At 45.5% G+C, this 18,073-nt stretch overlaps 1 protein-coding gene across 1 annotated transcript in view; it reads right to left on the bottom strand.

The window, feature by feature from the left end:
* The window catches only part of SLC7A5 (solute carrier family 7 member 5), a 45,248-nt gene extending 29,930 nt beyond the window's left edge, over positions 1-15,318 (bottom strand). The window contains exon 1 of the mRNA XM_031950164.1: positions 14,651-15,318. Within this exon, the coding sequence (XP_031806024.1) occupies positions 14,651-15,260 (610 nt within the window). The 5' untranslated portion in view covers positions 15,261-15,318. The remainder of the gene's footprint in view (positions 1-14,650) is intronic.
* Positions 15,319-18,073: the final 2,755 nt, after the last annotated feature.

Genomic DNA, 18,073 nt, shown 5'->3' with positions numbered 1-18,073 from the left:
ACTCTGATAGCATCCTCTGCAGGACAAGGCAGAACAAGTCAGTGGCTTCCTGGAGGTGAAGCTGTCCTGCCCAGTGGCCAGCACATAGGCCAATAAAGTCAGGCGCATTCATCCAAAGTCCTGGTCCAAGAAATCTTCACAGCCCAAAAGGATGCTTTGCTGTTCCCTGAAAATGAGTTTTGTTCTGTGTGGTAGAGCAAGTAGATTTCAAGCTGGATTATGCAAAAAGAACTCACTGACCACCCCAGCAGGCCACAACTGACTAAGCTCGGGATGAGCTATGACTATTCACTTACACAAGCGTGTCTGGCCCAGGGTGATGCAGAATTAAGAGAGGGAAATGGGAGTCGGAAAACCAAGCTCTGGGCCTGGCTTTGCTGAAGAAATCACATGTTTTCTACAGGCCTGAGTTTCCTTATCTGGAAAGGAAGCTGCATTCTAGCTCTAAATCTTAGGAGCCTGTGGTCACAGACATCCTAGCCAGCGCTCTCCTGTCCTCCTGCAATTCTCAGGACCTCCCTTCCTTGTCATATGAAGCTTTCTGAAGTTCAAAAATGAGTGGACCCCTCCCCTTTCTTTTGCTACTCCTCCACTGCTAAGAGCAACCTCAGCACAAAATGAGGTGTGTGTGTGTGTGTGTGGGGGGAACCACATCCCATTTTAGAGGTGGAGGCAGAGGCCAGCAGGCAAGCTGGGGAACAAGGGGGTTGTTTCACTGTCTTGATCTAAGCTGCATATCACACCAATGCAGTAGGCAAAAACCATCTCATCAAAAGGCCCCAGAGTGCTCCTGGGGAACACAAAAGACAAAGAAAAAAGCCAACATTAGCCTCTTTGAAAGATGACGGGATTTCAGTCAGTTAACCTTTTTCCCTTTCCATGATGTGGATACTTATTAATGGCATGTGCAGTTTAAAAAAAATAAAAGGTTGAAGCAAGCTGGTGAAGAAGAGAAGAATGAAGGCTATTCCTAAACGTTTCAAGTCATCAGCAAAGCCCTAGTTGGGGTTTTCTGGCTATTTTTAGGATACAGACTCAGACCTGCCATTTGCATTTTTTAAAATACTGGGCACCTTTTTTCAAAACAGGAAACTGTACCGAGACTATCAAGAGACAGACTTGGTCAAACGGTCATCAAGAAGCTCTCTGTCTTGTCCAGTTTGTTTTTTGGTGAGGCAGGCTGCAAATTCAGGACTCTGGGGGATCAGCCTAGGCAGGGGATTCAGTGTTTGCTTCAATTGCTACCACTTCTGTAGCTATTAACTCTGTGCAGATAAATGTTTAGCATAGTGACGGTGATTGGGGAGGAAGTCTGGTAGTAATTTAGGTCTGGGCTGAGCAAGAGAAGGTAAAATGCTCACCAACTTTGCGGGGTTTTGTTATTCCATTTTACAGATGAGCAAAGTAAGACTCGGCTGAATTGCTCAACCACAATTGTTAAGAGAAATAGTCAGAATTTAAATCTGATCTCTCCCGAGAAAAATTTCTTCTCCTAAGGATTTACTCAAATGATCTAGAGACCTAATCATATTTCCCATTTGTTTCCATTCATCTCCATGAGCACTGACTTCTTGATCCTGAGCAAAAAGTAACACTTCAGTTTAAAGGGAGTATGAAAAAGCACCCACTTCCAAAAAGGGTTCCCCAAGGAAGAACAAAAGAGCTCCCAGAGTTTCAGTTATTCCTCCATAAAAGGCAGTATTCAGAACAGAGAACTAGGCTTAGAACACCAACTTCTAACTTGTAGAAGTGACCTTGAGTGATGACTTAAATTTCTTCCCTATAAAATGAGGATAATTTCCTCCCAACTTACACCACAGGGGTACTGAAGGATAAGATGAGAGGTTTACTGTATACTGCCTGTCTGGTTTGACTTTCAAGCATCCCACAGTTTGGCTTTGGCCTGCCTTTGGATGCTCTCCATCCTGCCCCTCGACCCTCCACAGGCATCTTTGCATAGGTCACTCTCCCAGGTCCTTCAAGACTCAGCTCATGTCTCACTTTACTCCCTTTGAGGTTTTTAAGGTTCTCAAACCCCTAGCTCTCAACAGTCCTTCTCCCTCACACCATCCTGCCAGAACTTTCTGGCTCTAGGTTGCTTCCACCTAAGCTCTGTGAGATCAGAGCCTGGTTTTCATTTGGCCTTTGTAAATGCTTGCTGGATTGCCAGAGTCTGTTCCTCTGTCCCTGTTGTGGGATTAGTTGGTGATAGTTTAGATACAGTGTGTCCCAGTGTGGCTTCCATGGGACTGGCTCACCAGCCTTATAAGCTTAAAGCTAAAGCTGGAAACTGCGCTAAAACTTCTGGGGCATCCTGTCATCGTTTTTAGCTTTAAATCTAAAATACTCATATCCCTTTGAACTTAGAAGGGAGGCAATGTATTTCAAGACAGCTGATTGTAACAACAGTACTTTGGAGTACATTAAAACACAGGTCTCTCATGTAGTTAGCCTAAAGGTGGTACCTACATTTCCCTTTTACCAAAAAGACTTAGGAAATAGTGAACTTTTCACAGGAAAGACTGGCACATCTGCTATTTCAAAATAGGTTATGTAGGAACTGAAAAAACACCTTCCTAGTCCCAATACCTCAAATGAGTAACAAGTCCAAGAAGGGAAAATGATTTGCTCAGTGTCAACATTAGGGGCTGATCCTTAGGTCACTGCAAATGGTCTCTTAAATGAGAAAAGACACAAGCAGAACAAGAAAAGAGCAGAATTCAACCCAGACCACACAAAAATCCCGACTCTATCAGCCCTGGCAGGAAGAGGGGAGAAATATCGTCTGGTTGAATTCTCCTTCCAGGCTCCAAAGGATTGCCCGTCCCTGGCTGTCTGCTGGCCACGTGTTCTCAACTTACACAAGTGCAGGCAAGGTACTGTGTGAAATCCTGGGGCTACTATCTAGTCCAAGGGCAACAGAAGCCAACTGCCATTATCTGGTGCCCGGTCAGATCTGTTGCCTCACTGGGCACCTTCAGTGCTGCAGGGCAACCTGTGTTCCTAGTTCCGACTGCTCCCCCCATGCCTTAAGTCAAGACTAGACCAGACCAATGAGCTGGGCCACGCAACGACCTGCCTTCCCAGCCTCCTAGCAGAGTTCTGCCCATGATGGGCATTTAATAAGGGGATAGAACACAACTGGCAACTTGTTCTCTATGTGACTTTTCCTCCTTTTTTAGATGTCTATGGCTCAACTACCTCGCCCCTGAATAAGAACTGACATTGCCCAGGCGCTAATGGGAGTCTTACTGTAAGCTTGGCTTAGCAGCGGTCTGGGGCTGATGGAGGCAGGGGATCACAGCTACATCCCAATAACTTTGCTGCCCCCTCCTCTCCAGACCAGCCAACTGATCCTGCAGGCCTCCCCCTGCTCCATGAGCATCACCCCCGGCCAACACACAAGGAGAGGGTCCCAATAAGCTGTCCCACTCCTAGAATACTGCAGACAAAGGAGCCGGAGTGGTAGGGCAGCTTTCGGAGGTACCTCATTATTCCAAATGAAGAGAAAAAGCCCAAAGGTTCCATCCTACTGTACTACATAGCAGAAGCTGGATTCAAACCAGGTCCTTAAGGGTCTATGCCCAAAGAGATCCCGTGTCCCCTTAACTAACCAAAGGGGGCCATCAAGGAGCCCCTAAAGCATGCCCTTGGACCTTCCCTTTAAATAGATGGTTTTTTTTTTTTTCCTGTCCCATCATCCCAGATGGCAGTGAGAAGGGGCATGAGAAAGTCACAGGGTTCAGATGTCCTGGGGTCCCTCATCATCACACTGAGGAATCTGAATCTCCTCAAAGTGGAATGATTCATAAGCAGATGGGATTGGAAACCACGCAATCTGACTCTAAGCCTCTTCTTATTATGTTAGGGAATCAAAATTCCCCCAAATGCAGACAGACCCAAGATTAACAGACTCACAGGAGGCTACCAATACAAGAAGGCATGGAGCCAGAGATGATCACATTCATGACCTCTACTCAGAAAGCCTATTTTTTCTATCATCAAAGTCCTTGGACACACCCTCCCCCTTCCCTTAGTAGATTTGAACCAGAATGACCCTTCTTTTGAGCAAAGGATCATAGAGCTGAGAGGGACCTTAAGGATCCATATAAATCCCCTCATTTTACAGATAAGGAAACTGAAGCCTAGACTGAGTCTACAGGGAGTAAAGGAAACCAGCTTCACTGGCTCCATATTCATTTCTATCACAATGCCATCCCTACAGATGGTTGCCCCAGAACAGCCTTTCCCCAAGAGCCATGTTTGCTGATAGTGGGTGTTTTCTCTTAATTCGCTTTCCATCTCCTAATTGAACTAGACTTATCAGTTTTGAATCTGGATTGCCCAAGCTCTGGCTGTGGAGCTATAGTTTAGGGACAGGAAACAGCATGGAAAAAGAGAGGGCACTTGTAGAAGAGCAGAGGCAAGAGCCAATAGCTGCAGAACTTACTTAACTAACCTTAATCAGATCTGCTCTTTGGGGCTGAGTCTGACCTATAATGGAGCCAGTCATTCCCAAGTCTTGTCTTCTCTAAGTCCCAGAGTGGGAAAACTACTTGTTGTTCAACTACTAAGCATTGGCCATGGGTCTCTACCATTGGACACTCTAGATTTCCAGTGTCCTTCAGAATTGTGGTGCCCAGAAGTGACTTCAGGGGGAGGCTGTCACTGGAAATTTCTGCTCTGTACAAGGATGGGGCTATTCCGGTGACCTCCAAAGTCCCTTCCTACTCTACGATCCCATGACCTATAAATTACTATGAGGATTAGGATTAGGATCCAGGAGAAATGGGTTCTCAATTCCCTTGGAGATATGAGGTGAAAAGACTCAAGACATTTAAAATGATACACGGTAAAACTGCCAACTCAAGGTGAAAGTCAGCAATATGAATGGCACAGGGAACCCACTTAAGGGAAGAAATCAGTTTTTACCACATAAGGTGCAGTTTAGAAAACCCACGTGAAAGTCAGCAATATGAATGGCACAGGGAACCCACTTAAGGGAAGAAATCAGTTTTTACCACATAAGGTACAGTTTAGAAAACCCACAGGAGATGTCACAGGGAGGTCCACTGTCTTCTTTATGTCATTTTCTGACACTGTGCCACTGGTGGGGCTGCTATACTTTTAACAAGTTCTGAATTGAATAGTGACTCATATCAAAATCAAAACCAGGAAAGGACAGCCCTAGGCAATAAGGAAACATCAGGATTTAATAGTAACAGACTCATAAGTACCAGATTTTCTAACTACTGGGGAGGAAATGTGCTTGGTACATTGGGTTCAGAAACCCAATAAGATAATTTTATTGCTATTGAAAGAACTTGAAGTAGAAGACATTTCTCCTTAAAAACAACAAATCTCACATTTTAAAAAGCACCTTGGTCATGGGATTAAGTGGAAAATGTCAAAAAAAAAAAAAAAAAAAAAAGATAATTCTATATTGGAGTAAAATGTTACCTTTTCTCAGTCACATTCTTTCCAATTGGAAGTCCAGCTGTCCTTGCCACTATTTAAAGAAAAGGAGCATGGGGTGGTATAGAACATTGGACTTGGAAGTCTAAAAGACTCAAAGCTGGATTTGAGTCTCAGGACTAACATTTCACCTCCTTTCCTTGGACCGTATCTGACAGTACTAAGAAAAGAACTACACAAGACATTTTTAAATGTGGAATTTGCAAACTATAAAGTCAGATCCACATTCTAACTTTTTCTACACATTGCCCTTCTCTGAAAACTTCCATTCACACTATATGTCCTGTAAGAGGATTTATTTGTGTTGTCTTCCCTCGGCAGAGACTGTATTTTGCCTTTATTTGTATCCCTAGTGCTTAACACAAAATCTGGCACATAGAAACCCTTAATAAATACTTCTTGGCCAGTTAGTCTGATTGGATGCTCAATAACATGTTCATTGGGTCATAAGTTTTAGAGCCAGAAGGAACTTTAGGAAATGTGCTATTACTAGAACAGAGGCAGAAATCATAAAAGCCTCCATGGCTTCATCAAGCATCAAGTATAGTCAGGATTAATCTCATTTCCTTTCTGACCACATTAATAGAACATGGGAATGTTGTAGACATGGTTTAGTTAGATGCCAATAAAATCTCTTTCTGCATGGGTTGGACCAGATGTCAAACACATGGCCCACAAGTCACCTGTGGCAAGTATGCCCAAATCAGATTTGAATGTAACTGAAATTTTAACAAAAGAAATAAAAACCTTTAAAAAAATACAATACAATATCACAAAACAAAAAATATTAATATGCTTATAATATAGATTAATGGCTTTTTATTTCTATTTGGTACCAGTAAGTTAGACATTAGGGCAGTTAAAATGGATTTGAATCTAGATGTGGATGAATGGCAGAGGTGGAAACTGCCAGGAAATACAATTGTCCCAATAGTATAAGTGCTTTGGGGGATGGCAGTTATCTAGTCACCACATGTTACACATATAACTTCATGGAGAGAGGGGCCACATAGCCAGTTTGCGCTGTCATGATGGCACAACAATGTCAAACTGGAGGGAGCTTGTTATGGCCATTGTACAGATTCCATCAGAGGCATGGGAGACATGCAAAGATTAAGTCAGATAGATGGCTTCCTTATGCACTGTAAGGGTGTGTGTAAATCAAACTATGGTCAAGGAAATCTGAGGAACTTATAGGAGAGCATGTAGGTTTACATATCCTGTCTTCCTTCCTTGGTGGGTCAGAGTTTAAAGCAACTACTATAATACCTTTGTAGCCAGTTTCCTTGCAACCACAGCCTACCAGACTCCCAATACTGTTGTTTCAGATGTTGTACGTTCCACATACAAGAGCATGTTAACAACTTGCTACTGACCTAGGGCTTGATTTCTCACATTCTCACATAACTGTTACCTTGTAGGATAGGGGCCCATTTTCATGATCCACCTTCGGTCATGTGCCTATGTGAAATGTTCCCAATCAATTCAGACTTAAATCCTATTATTTTTACTTGACTTACGGGGAAGTAGGGAATGATGTTCACGTGCTGACTGATGGAGGCTGATTTTAGTTCTAATAATTCCCAGTCTATCACATTCACACACTATTCATGACCACCACAGAGTTCTCATAAGGTCTCAAACCACCAGAGGGGCAAAAACTTGTAAATCCATGCTTCAAAGTGACCATGTTTCCTTCACTAATCCCTGAGTTGGAATATATCCATGGGATTTTTTAAATTGCAAAAATGGGATCACCTCTTACAGGAACCTCACGTTCTTCAGATTTTACTTACTATGGGTAGCTATTAAAGCCTTTCAGTCACTTTCCATAGAGCCCACAAATATATGAAATACCCATTTGCTTAAGAGCCTGCTATGGATAGGAATTTAGGAATATAGAATTTATTTTCTCCAACCTAAACACAATGCAATAGAGATAATGACTATGTGAACACTGCCCCCAGTGTTTACTTTTAAAAACAAATAGCATTTTAAAGAATACCAGAGCTTTGTAAATATTAAAACATCAAAAAAAAAAAAAAAACAAATATTCTCTTTGGCTAAAGGAAAAAGTCTTATCTCCTCTTTGAAAGGTTATCAGCATAGATCATTCCTACTGGGTGCCTTCCTCTCAAACAAACTTTCGAAGCCCAAAGTGAAATTCCTAAGTTTGAAATTCTCTATCTTGCCACCTTCCAGATTTAATATCGGATGGGGCCTTGGATATATGCTTAAAAATGAGCACCTGAGCTAATCAAGACTTGGAACTGTTTTCCAAGATGAGGCACTGAAAGCATCCCTGGTCTCCCACAGCATGGAAAAATTAAAAATGGGGAAAAACCCAACAAGGCATGCGTTCAAGGGTAAGGATTCAGGTTTGAATTTGGGGAAGAAGACATTTTGGGAGTAGTTATTCAAAGGGGTTGGATTCGATCATTTTTAAGGTTCTATCCATCTCTAAACTTGCCTGGAAACATTCTAAGCAGGGAGGGCCTAAATAAAAGTCAGGAGGGACAGTTCTCTTCTCCAAGCCCAGGTTCCAAGGTCTGTCCCCTCTGAAGCAGATGGCTCAGGCACTAATCTCTCCTTTGGGTAACCCCTATTTTAGAGGGGCTTTGTACCCTGAGAATTAACTTAGTCCTTTCCACCACAATCATGATGGGAAGAACAGAGGTACAATTAGCAGGGGTAGTGCCTAATCTTAAGTAACAGCTTCACTTAACCTAAACCTGGCCAGAAATCTGGAAGAATCAAGCCTGGTAAGCCTCACTACCTCTTTGCCCAAGGGCCCGGTTCTGAGGCTCAGGCTGAGGTGGGACCTTCAGCAGGACACTGCCTCCTATGCCACCTGGCAGTCTGCTTTATCTCTGCATATAAGCTAATTACAATAGGATTAAGTCCGATTCATCACTTCCTAGCCTTTTCCTGCAAAGGGTGAACCTTTCTCACTGCAGAAACACCGGAGAGTTAGCTCTTCAGAGAATGGTTTAGAGTTCCCTTTCCATTCTCTCCCATCAAACTCAGAGAACCTTTGATGTCCGCTAATGTTCCAAAAAACATACACGAAGCAGAATACCTACCTATAGGCAAGTTCAATTCCAAGTTTTTAGCAGCCCCTTAAAACAGCCCATGGGAAAACAACTATCTCAAGTAATTGTGGATAATGTATGAAGTCTAGAGGGGCTCTATGGGATATACTGGATGAAGGCCAGCCTGTCTCAGAATCCTCATGTCTTGTCTCACCTAAGACCCTGAGCAGAGGCACAGGCTCTCAGGCCTTACTCTTCACCAGTAAAAAGATGGAGCTGGACAAGATGAGGTCTAAATGCCTACTGATGCACAGAATAGTTTGTGCTGTACTTGGAAGGCTTCATGAGTTTAAGATTATAGAGAAAGGAGGGGATCAAGCAGCCACAATAGCTAATTCAGACAGCTACAGGAGAAGCTAACAATGGGGCGCCTTGGCCCACTAACCTAAAGCTTCCTTCTCTGCCTGTGATTTTTTGGGTACACATTTATCCTCACTAATGACTGTTCTGATAAGAAGTCTTGCCTTTTTGCAGAAAGTGAGTCAACTTTCTGCATTCATTAATGCATTCATTAAACCGGATAATCTAAACTGTCCTTGTGAAGAAGAGTTGTAGGTGTCCCCTCACCAACTTCCATACAAACATCCCCAGCCCACAGAACAATTTTCCTGACATTCTGACTGCTAACTGGCACTGCCAGGCCTGTGGGGGAAAGGGGTTTTAATGAACAGAAAAGGGGACAATACAGGAATTAGCAGGATGGATGGTCTGAAACCCTGTAACAGATCCTTTATCTCAGCCTGGCTATAAATGCTTTAGAAACATTATTTTATCTGATCAACACAAAGCCACGTTAATGTAATTTTTCAAGGGAGTAGTAAAAGAAAGCTGTCCTTGGTGGGACATGCCCAGAATGTTAGAAGGAGGTGCAAAAATCCAACAGAAACAAGCCTGTTAAGTCCACAAAATAGCTTTCAAAGAGATGCCAATCTGGCACATAAACCAGAAGGCAGAGGCTCTGGGAGTTGGGAATGAGGGCATTTGTGAAACCACCAAAACAGCGCTGAAAGCTTTGGGTTAGGATTAGGCTCAGGAATGGCAGGGATTCTTTTTCTTTTCTCAAATTTAATTCATGTGGAGATCCCAGGTCTTTTCAGGCCTCACATGTGATGTGAAGAGAATTGGCAATGCCCCAGGGCCTTCAGCTCAACTCTAAGTTGCTACACTTTTAAAAAAGAAAGGAAAGGAGGAATGAAAGAAAAAATTGAAAGAAAAGAGTAATAAGAGGATAATATAATATCAAGAAGCAGCAAGTCTGCAAAATGTTTTACAAGACATTTCATTTTATTATCACAACAACCCTATCAAGGAAATATTATAATTCCAAATTTTTATTCTCATAAAGAACTCGCAACAAGAAAAGTCCCTCTACCAGCGCAGCCTGGTGCACACGGGTACACCCCCCTGCACGTGGCCCTCACAAATGCCCTGGCAGGAGACAAGGCTGGGGCAGCCCACCATAGCCTGCCTGGGCACTGCGTCAGTGTTAGCCAATACCTCGAGACTCCCAAAGCAGACTCCATGAGCCTCCCATGCATTGTTACAGAGACAGAGTGGACAGAGCAGTTCCATATACATCAAAAGCAACAAACCTTTTGTGGTTTTAAGGAACAAATGCCTGCAGACTGAGCAGAGCTAAAAACACAGTCCATGAAAGTAATGAATGCTCTAAATTTGGAGAAGCCTGAGCACAAACTCCTTCCTGGCTATCCCCGTCACCAAGTTCTTTCCTTCTTTCTCCGTCTGCCTAGACCAGCCTTCAATGTCCCTCTTCTTTCAGAGTGGCTGATGGGTGGCTGTACCTCGCCCAGAGACACGCACTGAACAGAGCTGACTGCCTGGCACTGTGTCCTGGCACTCAAGACCCCTGGAGGGGCCCCACCTCTCCGTTCCAGCCTTTCTGTCATGGCTCTTCCAGCCAACCCAGTCCAGAGGTGGTGTGTCGGGACGGGCACGTAGGACCTACCTCAGATACCAGCGGTGTGGCCTGAAACAGTCACCCCCATCTGGTAAACCTCAAAGGTGCCTTCCAGCTCTCCAGCTTCCCGACATCCAAATACTTTTGTCTAATTCTTCCTCTCTCTGGGGGTTCACTTTTCACCTCCCCTCCCCTCTATCTCGGCATGCACCTCGCACCACACCCCCATCACCCCAAATGGATGCGTTCTGTTCTTTCTCACTACTATTTTTAAGCTTAATTTTGAAACTGAATGCTTCCAATGTCTTTTAATTACAATCAGAAGGGGTTTTCTTACAATTTTTAAAAAGAACAGTCCTCCTGTCAAGCATGTCCTACTGGATCATGAAAATAACTTCAGTCAACTTGCTTCCTGATAATTCAGTGTTTGTCAGAGATTACAAAAACAAATATGAGATATGCTTTTCTCAAACATGACCAAATGTGTTGATTAATTTTACTTGACTGTACTTTTATGTTACAAGGGATGGCTGGGGAAGGGGGGGGGGGGGCGCGGGAATTTATTGGAAAGTGACAGTAAAATTTTCAGCAATTAAAAAAATATATATCAAATCAGGCTTGGACTAGATAAGGACTTCTGTACCAGGAGCAAGGCTGAGATGGACAAGGATACAATTAGGAATGGGAATTTGGGGATTCTACTAGTACTTATTTACGGATGTGCTGGATCATTTCTTTCTAGCTTCTCTGTGGCAAGAACAGATTAACCACCTGTAAAGCCATCTGAGTTCTCTTTAAAAGACCTACCTCTGCCAATGGAATAGAAAGAAATGAAAATTAAGTGCTTCTTGGAGGGAAAAAAATTGAATTAAAAAAAAAATATATATATATATATTTGGAAGTTTCTCTTTCTTCAAACATTAAGTATTTTAAAATAATTTTAGCATCACATTTTTACCCTATTAAAATTTCTTGATGGGTCTTTTCTAAAATCTCCTGACAATTCATACTTGCTATCAGCCAGGGTTTTGTTTTTAAGGTGATGATTATATCCTAAATTTTCCCTGAAAACAGCACATCTACCTCCCCATCCTGCTAGACTAAGTGCAGTGAAGGACTGAATGTCTCAAATAGCCCAACAGCTGGTACTACATGGATGGGTTTTTCAGGATGTCTGGGAGCATCTTAAATAAGATCATGTCCTTAAAACTGGACATATGGCTTAGTGAATGAAAGTGCTAAGAGCAGAGAGCCCAAACTGTAACTCAAGAGCCCTGGATGTTACAAAGAACAGATTCAAATCTCACTTTCTCTCCTTGTGACCTGAGGCACGTCGATATAAAGTGACAAGTTTAAAGCTATTCTCCAAGACTTGTATGACTCTGGGAAGTAACTTTAACCTCTTTTTGCCTCAGTTTCCTCATATGTAAAAAAAATGGGGAGAATAGCCCCTATCCTTCAGAATTGCTGTGAGAATAAAATGTAAAGTGCAACACAACTAGTTGCTATTATTATTTTTGTGAGGCAATTGAGGTTAAGTGACTTGCCCAGTTACCCAGCTGGTAAGTATCTGAGGCCGGATTTGAACTTGGATCCTTCTGAATGGAGGAGGGCCAGTGCTGTATCCATCTCCTGCACCATCTAGCTGCACCTGTTGCTATTATTATTAAAACCTTCCTGGATCCATTTCCTTATCTACAAAATGACAACATTGTCCATGATCATATACAATGACAACATAATCTATAACCAAATAAACTATGTATTTATATGTACTATTTATACCCGACTATAATGCAATCTATATGACCTCCAGAGAAGAGTCCTGAGAAATAAGTCCATTCTGCCTCAGGTTTTTTTCCTTCCCAGGAAAGGAGTAGGATGTCTCATGTTCAGCACTGTAGCCTTCTCCCATACTCTTCATCCTCCTCCCTCCAAGCAAGATACTAGAATCTATACCTTAGTTCAATTTAGAATAATTTTTTAAGACTCAGGCTAGACAGGAATTCATGAACAACCACATGGACTTCATTAAATCTTAAGTTCCAAATTACCAATTCTAGACAAGCCGGTTTAGAGACCTCCGCCTCCCTAAAGGCAGAAAGAACAGGTAGAAAGAGGAATGAAAAAACTCACTGTCTTTGGGTTTTCTCTTGTAGGTACAGTCAGCACCTCTCCTCCACACCCACCCCACCTACCTCTAAAATAGAACAGAAAATTCTGCAACTTAAAAGCTCCCCAGGAAAACCAGTTTTCCCCCTCCTTAAAAAAAAAAAAAAAAAAAAAAAAATCACTAAAAAAAAAAAAAAAAAAAAAAAAAAAAAGCCTACCTACCAAGATTGTCAGTTTTTTCCAGAAAAAGGGAGTGGAACCCTATCTCTGCCTTTGGCAAATTAAGAGAAAATCAAGTTTATATTCTAGTCTTTTAGAAGAACTGACTGAGGTGACTGGCTTGAAAAGCAGGTTAGAATATAAAATCCAGGTACATTAGAAGAAAATCAATATCTGAAGGCTTAGGGGAATAATAGTACCACACACATTTTAAAGGGACTAGAACAAGACCAATAGTCAAAAGGGCAATCCATGAGATGGGTCATTCCTTGTCATGGAAGAAAACCTAGGCTAGATCAAAATTCTCGACTCCACACTTGTACTTCCTATGGTCCCTCCCACAGAATGGAAGGGCCTATTTAGACTATCTTGGCCTCCCCAATCTGGATTTATAAGACATGGTACCTGGCCCCTCTAATTAAACGATTGCTCCATCCATTCCTCAGGTACCTCTGCCACATGTCTGAGGGTGACCAGAGGGTGGCAGACCAAAGATGGGATCCAGGAGTGGAATCACATGTGTGCATGTGGGGGGGAATTCTGCACGTGGGCATCTCATGGGAAGGGGTATCCTCGGAGTAAGGAGTGAGATAACAAAGTGCTTGGGGGGGGGGGAGGGAGAATAATCAGTTCACTAGGATTTATTAAGCAAAGAGGCAATGGAGTTAGGCAGTTGAGCATTTAATTAAGCTTCACTATGGGGATAGAGGGGTCAGTAGGTCAGTCACTTGGTAAGCATTTATTATGGGAGGGGGGAGTGAATGAATTGGTCGGTTCAGCCAGCATTTAGTAGGAGCTTAGTGAGGGAAGGGAGAGGGTGGGGAGACAAAGAGAGACAGAAAAGAGAGAAGAAAAAGAGAGAGGAAAAAGAGAGAAAGACAGAGAGGAGAGAGAAAGAAAAAAGAGAGAGGGGAGAAGGAAAGGAGAGAGAGGAGAAGGAAAGGAGAGAGAGACAGAGACAGAGAGACAGAGAAGGAAAAGAGACACAGAAAAGAAGAGAAGGAAGAAAGAGAGGAGAGAGAAGGAAAAAAGAGATAGAGAGGGGAGAAGGAAAGGAGAGAGACAGAGACAGAGAAGGAAAAGAGGCACAGAAAAGAAGAGAAGGAAGAAAGAGAGAAAGACAGAGAGGAGAGAGAAGGAAAAAAGAGATAGAGAGGGGAGAAGGAAAGGAGAGAGACAGAGACAGAGAAGGAAAAGAGGCACAGAAAAGAACAGAAGGAAGAAAAAGAGAGAAAGAGAGGAGAGAGAAGGAAAAAAGAGATAGAGAGGGGAGAAGGAAAGGAGAGAGACAGAGACAGAGAAGGAAAAGAGGCACAGAAAAGAAGAGAGGGAGAAAGGAAGGGAGAAGGAAAGAAAACAGACTGACGGAAGGAAGAGAGACGGACAGGAGGGAGAAAAGAGTGGAGAGAGACAGAGAGACCAAGACTCAGAGACAGGGAAGGGAGAGTAGGGAGGAGGGACAGAGTTGGGGAGAAGGAAGACGGAGAGAGGGAGAGGAGGGGGGCAGGAGGAAGAGGACCCCCCCATCAGGGCGGTCAGCCGCCAGCCCTCACAGAGAGGGAGTCGGGCTGGCGGGTTAGGGAGCTGTTCCGCAGGGACCTTGTGGCCGTAGGGTTCATTCATTCTTAGCTGCGGCTGCCGGACTGGGCACGGAGCGCAGGCGTGGGGGTGGGTATGACTCATCCATTCATTCGTTCGTTCAATCCTTCCTCCCTCCCTCGGCGCCCCGCCGCCCTAGCGCCCCGGCCCCCGGCCCCCGGCCCCCGCCCCCCGCCCCCCGGCCCCCGCCCCGGCCCCCGCCCCCCGGCCCCCGGCCCCCGCGGCCCGCACTCACACACGCAGAGGCACGCCACCAGCTTGGCGGCGTCGTCCGGCACCGGGCAGCTGGGGAAGAGCGGCTTGAGCAGGTAGGTGGCGAAGACCAGGGCCACGATGTACTGCGACGACGGCCGGATGATGAGCAGCTCCACCCAGAGCTTGAGGAAGGCGGGCAGCGAGCCGTAGACCTCGAGCATGTAGGCGTAGTCGCCGCCGGACTTGGTGATGGTGGTGCCCAGCTCGGCGTAGCAGAGCGCGCCCACGATGGAGAAGATGCCGCACGCGGCCCACACCACCAGCGCCAGCCCGGGCGAGCCGGCCTCCTTGAGCACGCCCGTGGGCGCCACGAAGATGCCCGAGCCGATGATGGTGCCCAGGATGATGGCCACGCCGTTGAGCAGCGTGATGGAGCGCTGCAGGGTCACGCCCTCGTCCGAGCCCGAGCCGCCGTCCGACCCGCGCCCGTCGCCGCCGCCGCCGCCGCCGTTCTGCCGCCGCAGCATCTTCTCCCGGGACTCGCGGTCCTCGGCGGGCCCCGGCGCGGCCCCGGCGCCCGGCCCGGGGGCGGCGGCGGGCGAGCCGGCGGGAGAGCCGGCGGAGCGGCGCTGGTGCGGCGCGCTGCTCATGCTGCGGCCCGGTCCGGGAGGAACGCGAGCGGCGGCGGCGGCGGCGGCGGCGGCGCGGGGAGGCGGCGGGCCGGCCAGCGGGCGGGCTGGGGCGGAGGGAGGAGCCAGCGGGAGAGGGAGGAGAGCGGGAGGCGCTGCGGCCGTGCGGCGGCTGCCGCCGCGCCTCCCTTTTGTGTCCCGAGACGGCCGGGGGCGGGGCCGCACCTCCTACAGGTGCAGAGGGCCCGCCCCGCTCTCGCCGCGCGCGCCGGGGGGCGGGGCTGCGGCGCCCTGCTGCGGCCGGGGGTCCGCGCTCGCGCGCGCTTCTGCCGGGGCGCGCGGCCCCCCTCCCGGCCCCCGCGGGCCCGAGGGAGGCTTCGTTCTCCCCCTGAACTTCCCCCGGGCCCGGCCGCGACCTGCCCCGGGGTGGGGCGCGGGTGTCGCGGGGGCGGGGGCCCGTACCGCGGCAATAACGAGAAACGGGCCTGGATGGGAGGACAGCGCGGGGAGGGCCCCAGCGGGAGGCTAACGGGAGAAGCGGGCGGGGGGAGCTGCGGGGGCGCGCGCGGCGGGGGGGCCTGGGGCTGCCTCCAGGGAGAAGAACGCTTCGGGGATGCTGCCTTTCACCAGAAAATGCCTCGCAGAAAGGGAGGGCAGCGTTGCCATTAACATGGAAACGGAAAACGCTTCGCTGTTTGCCCCTAGGCTTAAAGAAGCTGCCTGGTCGTGTCCCTTGCACTCACTCCCCGAGCCACCTGTTGGTCGGCGAGGACCCGCGCTAAATGCTGAGTCCGTTTTTTCCAAAACTGCTGGAGATACAAAATGTATTTATAAACACTCCGGCACGTCACATCCTTCCCCACAGTTTTCGTTCTCCTGCAATCTTTTTCTCAGAATTTACCCTTGCCCAGCCCACTCCTCGTTTGAGAAGGAAATGGAGACCTAGAAGTGAACTTGTCTTTTCCTATGCACCGAGTCAGTGTGGAAATCATTAAGGAGACGTCAAGTGCAAGTCACTTCCACCAGACCTCCCCCCCCCCCCCCCCCTCCCCACGCCCTTCACTTGTTTCTAAAGAGGATGTGTGATTCTAGATGTTTGCAGTTTTGCACCTGGATCAGCAGTCCCCGTGGGCACGTGAAATCACCTTGATATAAAGAAATTTTAAAAGTTCTTGAAAGTCAACTTGTATTTTTTTTTAAGTTCCACATAAAATAGTAAGCTTTCCAAAAAGTCTGTGTGCCTAGTCCATCGTACTTTGCTCCAGAATACAATTGTTGGAGGAAAGATGGATGCAGGTAAAAGTAAGAATTGCCGCAGATAGGCAACATAAATACTGAAGTAATGAAGAGGAGGCTCATGACACATACTGGAATGAGACCAATTTCAGGCTGACCAACAAGAGGTCAACATTTGCACATTACATACCCGAAAGGAAGTGCTGGAATTTGCATAAAGAATAGAGGGGATGTCCCCCCCAAAAATAATCCGATTATGTTCTTTAGAGAATGCATTTGGCAAGAAGTAAGGCCTGAAGCAAGCAAACATGGGTGAAGGATGAGTGATAAAGCATTCATCAAACACTTACTATATAGTACTGCGCTAAACCCTGGGAAAACAGATACAAGCAAGAAAGACAAATCCTGCCAATGTAAAAAGAAACTAGAAATAGAGAGAATTTAGGGAGAAAAAGGTAGAAATAGCCAAGAAATGATGTGGAGTCCTCTCTGGCCAAGAATCCAAGATTTCCCCTTAATAAGCACCCTAAAAGAGAATAAAGTGATTCTAATATCAAGGTATCCTGAGAAGGGCAAGTAATAAATAGCTACTATGATACGTATGATTGGGAGTGCTGGGTCAGGAATTAGGAAGAAACTTCTTAATTGATAACCACGTTTTACTTGACATTTATCAGGAAAGGTCGGAAAGGAGTAAATAGTGACTATTTTGGGGGCCTTTACAAAAAGTGTGCTATGGGCTGGTATTGCTGCTCTCATGAAATTCAAGTCTAATGCATAACTCATTTATGTAGCACTTTCTCATTTACAAAGTGGTATAAGCAAAGAAATCCTTATTCCACTTGGTAGATGATGAAACTGAAGCTCGTATGGCTTGCTCATGGTCACGTATCCTCATTGCTTAACCACAGTCCTTGGCACATCATAAGCATTTAATAGAAATAACTTTCTTAAGAAAGAATTCTTAAGAATGAATTGACTAATTGAGATAACATGTGAGCCATATTAGTATAAATAAGCTTGCTGTGGCATCTCCCTTTCTATATCATTTTTCTTCATAAAACAAAAGTGAATCTGGGTATTTCCTGTCTTAGAGCAAGAGGTGATGCCAAGAAATGATCTGGTCACTCCAGTTAAATTCACAAGTGGGCTAATTCATACGTATGCTACAAAATTTATAAGATTGAAAAGTATGATAATCTAGGTGGTACCTAGGTTCTTGCTGTAAATCATTAAATTATAGATAACAGGAACTATTCAAATTGGAAGTGAAATTCCCTATTTTGTTCTTTTGGCCTCTGAGGAACAAGAACGTGCATAATTCAACCAACTTTTCGCCCTTTCAAAGCAGACTGTCCATGTATGAAATCTATGTAGTAGAGAAAGAACAGTATCCTGAAAATTAATATTAAGTTAGATTTTCAGTATGAGAATGTATACTTCATAGGATCGTAGATAAAGAGATGGATGTGGCTGTGAGTTCTCCTTGGAAACAAGGCCAGAGAGAGGATGTGATTTACCTTTGCTCACTCCGTACCCTTAGGTCAAAGCTAAAATTTGAACTCAGGCCTTCAGACTCCAAATTTTGCACTCTGTTA

This window comes from Sarcophilus harrisii, chromosome 2, assembly GCF_902635505.1.
Source record: "Sarcophilus harrisii chromosome 2, mSarHar1.11, whole genome shotgun sequence".
NCBI classification, from domain to species: domain Eukaryota; kingdom Metazoa; phylum Chordata; class Mammalia; order Dasyuromorphia; family Dasyuridae; genus Sarcophilus; species Sarcophilus harrisii.
Note: the sequence above shows the minus strand (reverse complement) of the source record. Positions and strands in the feature narration are given on the sequence as shown.